Source organism: Thermobia domestica, chromosome 5 (assembly GCF_964235325.1).
Source record: "Thermobia domestica chromosome 5, izTheDome1.hap1.1, whole genome shotgun sequence".
Classification (NCBI taxonomy): Eukaryota; Metazoa; Arthropoda; class Insecta; order Zygentoma; family Lepismatidae; genus Thermobia; species Thermobia domestica.
This window is the reverse complement of record NC_137458.1, coordinates 166603847-166616486: the sequence shown is the minus strand read 5'-3', so window position 1 is coordinate 166616486 and position 12640 is coordinate 166603847. Positions and strand designations below refer to the sequence as shown.

The following is a 12640-nucleotide window of genomic DNA, read 5'->3' as shown; positions in this document are numbered from 1 at the left end:
TCGAGCCACGAATCATCACGAAGACAACAGAGAACCACAATGCAATTACTTTTGATAATATTTTAGGCTTATTATGATTACTTATGTTGATCACTCCATGAAAGTCAAACATAACCGTAAACATAACAATGATCCTACTGGTTTTCGCCGAGGTTTTCTTTTTCTTGATGATAGCGAATCGTGTCGGTGGGTTTTCTCGGGTTACTCTAGTTTCCTTCCACTTTCTGATTCCATTCATCATTCACTTGTTTTAATCATCGTCTTCGTTAGCCTAAAGGACATAATGGTGGGAGCTACACTGAAAGATTTCATTTCATTTCATTTATGATAATAACGAATGCTTTCTCTGAGATGACCCACTCTGGTTTCCGGATTGTACCATCACCTCTAATGAAGGTATTCTTTAAGTCGTGGGTTTCAACTACGCATTCCAAAACTCTACGGCTCTTCACTACACTCTATTCATTCACAGTTTGACGGCCAGCTACTCAAGCTCATTATTGCCGAAAAATCTTGCAAGCGCACGATGGTGCAGTATACATTCCAATCATAAAACGTCTTCCGTGTTCCTTTTTGGGAGAAAAAGTAAGGGGATACTGTTTTGAATAGACCATGCATGTTTAATTTCAAGGTATATTCAATTACACACATTACGAATGAGTTCACGAGTAATAACTCATATTTCCATCGCAAACAATTAGATTTATGGATTTTGACCTGTCCTCTCTTCCAGAATCGTTGGGAGACAATGATCAGTTCTTTCACTAGTGACCAACGAAGATCTTGTAAGTCCTTCAGAGACACTGGTCTTCTCCAGAAACTGTAAGAAGTCTTCCAAATCATTTACACTTTCATCATTGTTTTGCCCTGTCTTGGAACGGGAGCAACAGATAATATTCCAGAACCACCGGACTTTTCGCAGCAATTCTTCCCTAATTGGCCGATTCAATAAGCCGTAAACCAAAGGATTAAGAGCAAGTGTTAGATACACTAACCAAGTAATTACAGCAATTCTGATGTCCTTCCAAAATAGTGCTTCTGATGATAGATGTGCAAAGCACCGAAATTGACACTCTTTAAGTACATTAGGAGCTGCTACGGACACGTCTTCCAATACTTTTGTTTCACTTGTTAATAAATTTTTGTCTATCTTTAAATCGTATAACATTTCATAGAAATTTCGCATTGCCATTTGGCACTTCAAAATCGTCTTTAGCTCACATTTATCTCCACTTATAGATGTCCAACAGCCATCACAGTAGGCACAATACAGATGGAACACAAAATACGGAGTCCAAAACGGGAAAAATAGTCCAAAGATTACTAAGAGAGTCTTTTGAGGTTTTCCTCTGCGTTTAAAACATTTAAAAGGATTTTGAATCGTTTTCCACAAAGAGGAAGATCGTTTCGCTTGAGATTTTGTAGCTGAAAAGGATTCTTTCTCGAACTTGTTGTCTATTGCTAGTGAAACTGACGGAATCTCTGATTGTGGAGATACTTGAAACCGAGCTTTCCTTGCAACTTGAAAAATACTTGAGTACATACATAACATAATACATAATGGGATAAAATAACAAAATATAAACACAATTAGCACATATTCCGGATCGCTCCAGTCCAAAATGAAGAGAAATGTACACGAATGCCAGTCTGATTGACTATGCGTAACGTAGGGATAAATTGCAAAGCCTGTAGAAGTCAACCAAATTGCTATAATTGCACCAGTCGCTCGAGTAACTGTCAATTCAGTCTCGTGGCTCATTGGAGTCACGATAGAGAATCTTCTGTCTATACTGATGACACACACAGCCCAGATGGTAACATACGCTACGAGAGAATGTAGAAAGCCCATGGCTGTACAACTAGACGAAGACATCTCGTAAACTTCACTAGAAAGGACTATGATAGCTTGTGGAAGCACAGTTATGCTAGCCAGAAGATCGGCAATACAAAGATTGAGAAGAAATGCATTAGTTGGTGAATGCTTCAGTTGCTGGGTTCGAAGTATAACACATAAGATGCTGAAATTCATCACTGTAGCCATAATATCTATTACTGTCATTACAATTGTCACTAAAAGATGCACAGCCATTATCCATGTAGAACTGGTGTTCCAAAGCACAGTTAATCACCAAGAATGTTGCTTCCCTGGAAAGAAACAAGTCATCAACAATTATTAAAGAAATTTTAAATATATCAGTATTAAGAAACAAAGTGATTTCGCCATATAGAAGAAAATAATAATCGGAAAAAAGAAACCCAGTTACAAAGAGGGGCTAATTGTGAGAAACTTCTCTTTGCATTCCAGGAACTGAAAACGAATAACTTTGTATACGATTGACTAAACATTTTGCTTTTTCAGAACGTAAATTCTACGTACGATTGCGTTCATTTAATCATTTCCTTCGGAAAACAAATAAAACGAGAAAAAGCAAATATGTTAAATCAATGATGAACATGATTTTCAGCACAGAAAGGAAGGGCTTGAATCCAATAGAGCCATTTACGCTAAATTTAAATATGTAATCAGTAGAGCCCGGCAGTTGAAGAAAAATGCTCTTTTTTACGAGTGCCCGAAGACGAGGCTTAACATTATATATGTTCATTTGGGGTCACTGTAGGCCAGAAAATGGTGGATTTCATTTGTCCTTTTTTTCCCTTTTTCGGCGTTTCTTGTTTATTGGTCTTTTCTAAAGCTTTTTATATGTCCTGACGTCTTTTTTTAAAACTTTATGTTTGGACAATAAATTTACTGGCCATTAACTCGAATCACCACCACCTCTTAAACATCTTTTCTTTACTAAAGAAAATTCTAAAGATAAGACATTCTTCAACGACTGGACTGATAAGACCAGATCTGCAACAATCAGAAGTCAGATAAGAAGGTGTAACAACGTCCTCCAGCAGGGGGATGAGGGTCGGGAAGTTTTCGTATTTTAGTTTGGACTTCAGTTTGTGGAAGGACAGAGCGTAACATGCCTAAAATTAAACCTAAGAAAACTTCCTTTTTGCGTCAGTTTGTATCTGAAGGAGCAAAAGTTTATTTCAACGGATAGAAATATTCTTTTCTGCAAACACTGCGAAGTAAAAGAGAGTGCAGAAAAAACGATTCCATGTCCAATAGCATGTTGGACGTGAAAGCAGCTTCCCGGGCTGCGGTGAAAAAGGAAAAACAGCTTCTATTATGACAAAGTACTAGTGGACATTTGGAGCAAATACCCCGTTGACAAAGATAAACAATGAAACTTTCAAAATATTTTGGAGCAGTATATAAATCAGAAGATTCCTGATGAATAGGTCCTCTGAAAGGAGTATGTGCACCGCTGCACCGTTTCTTTCAACAGTGTATTTTATACTACCAGAAGCTTGTATTTCTTGAGCATTATATTTAGTGATGAGCGCAAGAGTCTTGGTCTTGTAGTTTTTGCAAGAGTCTTGCATACAAAACCAAGACCAAGACCAAGACCAAGACCAAGACCAAGACCAAGACCAAGACCAGGATTCTTGATGCAAGACCAAGACCAAGACCAAGACCAGATCTGCAAGACCAAGACCAGACTCTTGCGCAAGAGTCCTGCACAAGTTCCGGCACTCCTTGAATTCTGTTTTTATAGAATGTAAAATAGAAGGGGATGTATTTCTTGGCTTCAGTAAAAATGCTGCTGAAGTGAATGTGTTCCCAGTAGTTTATGCAATCCTTGTGAGTCGATCTGCCCCTGTAGCATATAGTACAGCAGTAGTGTAGTAGTAGTGTAGTATGTCGTTTTCTGAATTGATTGTTCGCGTTTTCTGTAGATATTGGTCGTCTTCAAGCCCCACAGGTGTCATCTTGCGCCATGTCATCTTGTTTGATGGACAAAGACTGTGTGCGTGGATTTTCTAGGCGTATTTCCGTTTCCTCCTACTTTCTTCATTCCATCACTTCAGTCATTTCTCATCATCACCGCCTTCCTTAGCCTTGGTGCATAACCCTGGGACGTTAAACTAGATACTTCATTTCATTTCAAAGCATGTTAGTGATGTTCTTCCAAAACTAAAGAGAAATGTAGTATTGAACATCAGTAATTTCGTACACCAAAGGGTCGACTACATGGGTATGGCCTTGGCTCCGAGACATGTGACCGCAAGTTTGATTTCGTGGTCGGGTGCTTATACGTTGAATAATTGATTATAAGCCTGGAATGTTAGGGGCAGTCGATCATTTTTATATATCTTCCCTCCTCTTTTATATATCTTAGGGGCAGATCGACTTTAACGGATTGCGTAAACTACTGGGAACATTAGCTTGGCAGAGGGGAGACAAGATATATAAAAATGATCGAAAATGACGAATATTAGTGTCGATTCCATAGTTTCCGAGGTCGTTGATTTGAATACTGGCACTTCCGATACCGTTTACGACCAAATGCAGCCCCGTAACTTAGGGGAGGGGGATATGCATAATAATGATCAAAAATGACCAAATATTAGTGTCGAATCCATAGTTTTCGGCGTCGCTAAGGTGAACAGTCATACTTCTGATCCCGTTTAAATGCAAATTCATCACCGCAATTTGGGGGCTGGGGAGGGAGGAGATATATAAAAATTATCGAAAATGACCATTAACAATGTCGAACTCATGGTTTTCGAGGTCATTGAGATGAACAATGACACTTCCGAAGCCGTGTCTCGCAACAGGAGGTTGGAGGAGATATATATGTTTATTGAAAATGACCGATATTAATGCCGAATCCATAGTTTTCGGGTTCTCTGAAACGAACAGTGACACTTCTGATGCCGTTTAAATTCAAATTCAGCCCCACAACTTGGGGAGGAGGAGAGGAGAGAAATATATAAATAATCCAAAATGACCGATATCAGAGAGCGCTTTAGTAATAGTAAAAAGTGACTGACGAACGAAATATGTTATTATTGTTTTAGTTTAACCCAACGAAGTGGATAATTGATGCTAGTAATTCATATTCACAAGTGAGACTTCAAATAACTTGGAATTTGATGCCGTTATTTTGTATTTCTAATACATGTCAACATTATTTATATAAATTGAGTTTACACAAAAGACATAGACAGTTGAGTCGTTTTCAGTTTTCACTCAAATTATTCTAAAATATTAAGATGTTTGATTATAGTAATTATTATTTCTTTTTTTCTCTCTTTTTTGGGTCAATATTGCTGAACATATTATTATCATCATCATAGTTATTCTGCCGTTATTGGCAGGTTACTTACTGCAACTAAAAAGCTTCGACGTATGGTGTCCTCAGCTAGTCTCTTCGTCTTGACGTAGAAATTTTTTTTTTTTTTGTTTAATACCTTCCTTCAACTACAGTCTCCTTTGCTCCCTCCTTCTCTTTCCTTCCACAATACCCTCTAGCACGTCTCTCATAATACAGTTCCTCGTCAGCCAATATCGCAACCAGTTCCTGTTTCTCCTCTTAACAATATCTAAAATTCTTTTTTCCTGCTATTGCTAATATTTCTAACACCTTCTCATTCGTTTTCCGTTCAACACAGATAATTCTCTCCTTTTTTATCCATGTTTCGAAAGCCTGCAATTTTTTCATCGCTTTTGCTAATGTCAATGTTTCTGCCCCTTAGAGTACATATTGGAATTAGTATAACAAAATCTCAATATTTAATTGGAAGTTTGTTTAATACAAGAATTAGCTAATCGTGGTTGAAAAGAAAACTCTGACGCCTTTAGAGTGTAAAAATAATTTGGCAATTCGTGGTATTTCAATAATCTGTACCGTCTTGATTTTCTTTCATGTGTCTCAGGGGTAGTCTCCCCAGTTTGGGAACCAGTACAGTGTTCGATCTGTTAAAAAATATAAACAGATTACGAAGCGTTGTGATTTATCTTATCAGTAGTGAAGAGTGGGCACCCATTAAAAAAATAAAGGTAATCACCTATGTTGTACACTCTCATCATACTTACACGAAGGTAAAACTATATTACATTTAGAAACTTACATTGCATTTCCGTTACTATTGACGCATTATAGAGTTTATTATCCCTTAAATCGAGAGTAAAATTTACCTATGAAAAGCACAAGATTTCTTAAATGCAAGAGTTGCAAGACTCTCGCAAGCAAGACCAAGACCAAGACCAAGACCAAGACCGTATGTGCAAGACCAATCTTGGTCTTGCATTTGCTCATCACTAATTATATTTAGGGATGCGCACGAGACAAGATTTGTGGCTGCCTCGTCTCGAAAATGTGCTGTAACAGTGATGGCTCGACTCGAACATGTATATTTCTCTATTGGAAGAGCCGTGTCTCAACTCGAATTTTGTCTGGAAAATCCTGTCTCGACTCGTCTCGTGCCCATCCCTAATTATATTCATTAAATATGCAATTCTAATTACATTGGGTCTTATTTTTACGTTCTTTATTTTATAGTTTTAGGTCCTTTTTTATAGATATTTTAAGTTCTTTTTATAGGTCCTTTTTGGGCAGGTTTTATGTCTTCAGCTTCCGAGCCCTAGTAATTAGTCTTTGTCTATCATTCTTGTTTCTCAAGTGATATTCACGGAATCCTTTTAAAATCATACTTTTAAATTTTTTTTAAATATTGAGTTTCAGTTAAGTACCTGAATTTGCTTTGCAAGAATATTGCTCATTCTATTTGAAATTAAACACGGTACATCAGTTTTGTTGCCATCTTACATATAAGGATTTATGATTTTTTCCACAATTTCAATGGAATTTTTTAAAGTCCTAGATCTTGTACTTTCAGTAATACAAATGAGTGGCTCGAGAGAAGACAATGGTAGCACTATTTCTAGCAAAATCCGATTATTAGGTGGAATGGTATGGAATTGGACCACAGAATAGCATGTAGGTAGCTTGCCTTCTCAAATGGCAGAGGAAACTTGTTTGGTACGTGCCATTGCATGTAAATATTGAACTTTCTTTTCCAGTTTACTCAAAAATTAGAATACGTCACTTACCAATGTTTTCACCCGAGCCGCTTAAATAAAGAAATTACACCAAGAAATATTTGTACTTACACTTGACAAATGTTGAAAGTATTGTTTGAATCATATTACCATTTTTAGAAAAATAAGTATTTCCTTTCATCTAAACGTAACGTAAGAGGCATACTTTGTAAAGCCCAGATACGGTGAACCTCCATAAAGAGTCAATTAAAAACAAGTAATAAATAAATTAATAAATTTAAACTAGCAACCAGAATAGGGATTTCCACTAAAATACGGATTTAATATTTAACCATTTCACTGCGTAAGTCTACTTTTGTAGACGGAAAGAAAATTTCCCTAACCTGCGAATGTCGACTACAGTCAATGTTTAAAAAATTTTGTCCGTATCTTGAATTTGTCGAGAGTAGTCGCCAAAGGTGTTCTGTGCGAATCTTTTGCATCCTATTGTTTATCATGCAATATCATGTATCTCAGAAGAAATAGAGGAAAATTATGAGAAAATTGAACAAACAATAGATAGGGAAAAAGGGAGTGCATTCGTAATCGTAATGAGAGATTTCAATGCAGTAGTGGGAGAAAAGCAGGAAGGCGGTATCGTAGGTAAATATGGTTTAGGCGAAAGAAATGAAAGGGGAGAAGGACTAGTGAATTTCTGTAGACAGAATTTACTAGTAATTAGGAACACTTGGTTCAATCAGCACAAGAGAACAAGATATAAATTGGAAATCACCAATAGGCGGCGGAAGATATCAGATAGACTATGTTTTGATTCAAGACAGGTACCGGAATAGCTTAAAGAACGCGAAGACCCTTCCCGGCGCCAATATTTTGTTTGATCATAATCTTGTGCTGGCCGAAGTAGATATTCAACTGAAAATGTAGAAAGAATAAAAGTAGGCAACAAAGTGCTGAATACTGAAAAGTTGAAAAACAAGGAAATAAGAAATCTTTTCGTTGAAAAACTTGTAGAAAGATATTCAAACGAGGAAAGAATAGGCGCAGGTAATAACGCACGGTGGGAACACTAATCTTTGCCTACTGTAGGCTGCAGAAGAAGCATTAGGTTACCGCAAGCACAAAACGGCTAAGAAACCGTGGGTTACAGAGCAGATGTTGCAGAAAATGAGGGAAAGGAAGACGTGGAAACAAGTTGATACAGAAGAAGGCAGAAAGATGTACAGAAAGTTAAATAATGAATTACGGAGAGAAACAGACAGAACGAGGAAAAAGTTTTACAAACGAAAATGCGAGTACATAGAAGAATTAGAAAGAGTTGCGAAATATGAAGAAATGTACAAGAAGGTGAAATCTATGGTACTTGAGAAACTGTAAATGCATTCAATCCAAAGTCAATTGCGAGCAATATTGGTGAGAGGGTCGAAACATTATGATGTGTTTAAGGTTGTCATCCGCCATCTTGGGATCAAGTTGTTTATTTTAAATGACAATATGGTCGTGTGACGTACTAAACAACATCCTCGTTCGAAGACAAACACGACGGTCATGTTTTTCCGAACGCTGCAACGGTTTTGAAGTTCTGAATAGATTTAGGATATATTATGCGTGAAATGCTATGAAATGTGCTGTGCAAAATTTCGAATTGAAGGATAAAGTAAAAAACAAGCGTTGCAACACCTCACAATTACGTGATTTTTAATAACCAGGCAAAGAGAGAGCTAATACATATTGTAACGGCCCAAAAGTAGCATTACATTTTGTTTTCTCTTTCGTTCGCATTAATTTATTAATTAGTTATTTTCTATCTTCTTTACTATTTTGTAAAATTATTGTATTAAAATATTATACATATATATGGTAGAACCTATGAAAGCATAAGTCATGACACTTCCTTGAAATGTCACGGCACTGGAAAGAAAATTGGGAGTAGAAGAAAAGAAAGTTGTATTAAATACTGAATATACATTTTTCCTTAGTGATTGTTGATTTTGTAATGAGTTCTTGTTGTACACTCCACATCAAAAAAATTGTGACAGATAACGCCGTGCAGTTAGGCCACCCAATATATACTCTCTTATCACTTAATCGTGTCAGGTAAAGAGACCCCCTCTCACTCCTCCTTTCTTCTCTCCCATACTAAAGTTAGCTAACAACATGAGCGCAATTCTAATTTCAAACTACACATGTATTAGTTTCGATAAAATGAAACAACAAAACCGAGACGAAACAAGATTCATAAGTTGATGTAGGGAGAAACTGAAACACACAAAATGAAAAACTGAAACAAATGGATTACTATTACATAGAGATTCAGCAATGAGGCAGAGAGAAAGAGAGAGAAATTGAGAGAAGAAGGAAACGAAAAGAGAGAACAGATAAAAATGTGTAATTCAAACGTAGTAAGAAAAGAACCTAACATTATAAAGTTCCGTTTCCAGAAATCCAACAGTAATATAGAAATAAGTTTGTTTTTACATGTTTTTTAAAGAACCATTCGAATATATTAGAGATGCTTTAAATGTTCATTAGGTCACTTTCATAAAGGATAGCATACTTAATTTGCAGTAGAACTGTAGATCTCCGAGACACATCTAGGATAATGTCAAAATTTAACATTTTGTTTCCGAGTGGTTCGATTGCAAATTCGGTAGTGTTTATTGGACGTACTGATTAAAAATACATTCTAATAAACCGAGTAGGTTAGCGTTGGTCGTATCCTCCATTTCAAACTACTAATGCAAACTGAACAAATAAATAAAAACGAAAAGAAAAAAAAGGAAAGAAAGAAAGAGAAAATTGAATGAGTGCTATTTTACTAGTAAGTTTCTATAAGAAATACCCTATTAAAAGTCCAAAAGTTTATGTTTCGTAATGAAAAGTTACAAATGTTCCAAAGGAAAAGTTTATGTTTCTCATAGATGTAGCATGTTTCAAATTTCAACGTGAATAAAACATATTGAATTATAGGATGGAAACAAATTTTTTTGTCGAACTAGTATAAATAAAATTTTGTTTTCAAATAACCAAAGAGGTCACCATTTTCTAGTCTTTTCCGAATATTTATCTGTTCCGAACATCCAGCATCGATTTCCTCTCTTGCGGATATAACGTAATTTGCACAGAAGGAATGAACATGCTAGAGCTCAAACGGATCATCGTGTCAGTCGGATGATATTGGTTAGGTAATATACTACCACTGGGTCGATGATTCAAACCCGTAGTGACCCGGTAATTTTACTGAGACTCAGTAACTTAGAGGTTAAAAAGAGATTTCACTTATTCTTTACGTTTAAACAGTATTTCTATCAGAGATGACGAGGACTGGAGATGTTATCCCCAGAGCGCGAAAAACACGACGCCGAAGTTCCCAGTTAATTAGATTTTCCAGACCAGGTATATCGGGCTCTTGCTCCGTTTTAACTTTGGAACACGCACACGCGCATGAAGTGCGTGTTTGTGGGAGACAGAGAGGAGGGGAAGTGAAAGATGCAAAGACAGGATTGGGGAACGTCAAGAAACAGAGAGAGGGGGACGATTATAAATATGAAACATACTTATCATTACAGTGTATGATATAAAACACATACACTACTTGAATTATCGCCAGTGATGCTTTGTAAGCTCTCCAATAGAAGATGAATCTCTGTTTATGCCATTATTTTATGCAAGAAAAATCACACTACCTGGTGGGAATCGAACCAAGATTTCCGATTTGGAAGTCTAGCACTTTACCACTACACCATCGATTGCTTTCCACAAACTGTATTTAACAAATGGTGTAGTGTTTCTTTCTGTGAACGATAACACGTGAAGTATATACTGCAGATCAATAAAGTGTTTGGAATGTCTGGTGATTCCCTTGCCCTTTCCCAACCAACATTCTTAAATCGCCTTTATCATAATACAGGTGTTTTCTTCCACATTCTTAAGTATTGCTATTCCAGTATTATAAGTGGATTCTTCACAAGCACTTTGTAAAAGAATCAACTTTGGTACTAACAAGATTTGAACCTATGTTAGACAGCTGTATTATTTATAAGGCCATTACGTTACCTCTACCCTATCATGACACATTAAACTACAAACCAAATATTACTTACTTTAGCCCTGATTTTTGGAACGAACCGGCTTCTTCCTGTAAGGTTATTTGAACCAAAGTGTATAACGACATTAAATTATTCGACGACCTAGAGAGAAATTAGTTCCCACTTATAAGTTAAATAACATACAATCCAGGAATATTTACAGAAATAAAAACATATTTTGCAGTAATTTCAGCATGCAAGTTCAGAAGTACGCAAATAATAATAATAATAATAATAATAATAATAATAATAATAATAATAATAATAATAATCTATATTATAAAATTGAAAATAACTATGTTTATGGACCCTAATCTCGTGAACCATACCACCGATCTCGATCAAATTTTTAACATTGATGAGGTTCGGACCTGGGAAGCTCTTTTATCATTTCATTTTAACGGTAGAACTTAGGGGGAGAAACAGACGAGATATATGGAGATGAATAAAACGTAGTAACTCTTGAACCACCAGACCGATCTCTCTCAAACTTTCAACATAGATAAGGTTCAGATCTGGGATGATTTTTATAATTTCAGTTTGACAGTGCAACGTAAGGGCCGGAGAAGGGAGATATATGTAAAAAAGAAAATCAAGTTCAAAAAATTATTATTATTATTATTTTATTATTATTCACGTACTTTTGAACTTGTACGGCGAACTTACTGCAAAATATGGTTTCTTTCTGTAATTTTTCCTGGATTGTATGTTTTTCCTTTATTAGCGTGCACTAATTACTCTCAATGCCATCAAAAATATGAATTTTGTTGTGCACTTTAGTGCAAATAACCTAACAGCAAGAAGCCGGTTCGTTCCAAAAATCAAATCTGAAGTAAGTAATATTTGGTTTGTAGTTTAAGGTGTCATGATAGTCGGACTGCGCCAGGGGTGCTGTCTTAGCACCGTTCTTTTTGCTTTGGTTTTAGACACACTTCTCCATCGTTTGGCCATGTTGTCTTCGAATGGACCCTCCCTGTTCCGCAGTCAAAACATTTCCGCAATCCCTGTTCCGCAATCGGTATGCTGACGATTTGACCATAACCGGAGTTGATCCTGTCTCACTACAGGGCGTGTTTCCTGTACTGACCCGTTTTCCCGCTGCTAGGGTTTGCAGTATAACGACAAGAAAACACAGGTGTTGTCTTTTAGTGGTTTCCAGCTCCCAGAGGCTCCTTTGGTTTCTCCGGCCTTACCGTATGTCACTTCACTAACTATTTTAGGCACCCCCTTTACGTCTCACCCAACTCCCAACTATGATAAAGTATGGGCTCCCGTTTTAACGCAAATCCTTAAGCTGTTCTATTGACAGCGTTTCCGTAGGCTCCATTTACTTCACCGTATTCATTTTATCAATATTTTTGTTGTGTCTAAATTGTGGTACAGAGCGCGTGTTTTTCCTTTCCCAGAAATTTATGCCAAACGATTTGAATCTTTATTCCTTTGGCATATTTGGCGAGGTTTTTAATTTCGCATTCCTCGTTCCGCTGGCGGGTTGGGCTTAGTCAATATTCGTATCAAAGGCCAAACGTTCTTTATGGCTGACATTTATGCGGCGCTCTCAGCTCTATCACTAATCATTGGGTAAGTTGTTTTTGGAAGGATTATGGTCAACCGCAAAACCCTCCTTATATTCAATTCGTTGATCAGTGCC

General features: G+C 36.7%; 1 protein-coding gene across 1 annotated transcript in view; it reads right to left on the bottom strand.

The window, feature by feature from the left end:
- Positions 1-567: 567 nt before the first annotated feature.
- Positions 568-12640, bottom strand: part of LOC145684722 (putative G-protein coupled receptor) — a 43674-nt gene continuing 31601 nt past the window's right edge. Inside the window, exon 2 of the mRNA XM_081757095.1 lies at positions 568-2148. Within this exon, the coding sequence (XP_081613221.1) occupies positions 704-2092 (1389 nt within the window). The 5' untranslated portion in view covers positions 2093-2148 and the 3' untranslated portion in view covers positions 568-703. The remainder of the gene's footprint in view (positions 2149-12640) is intronic.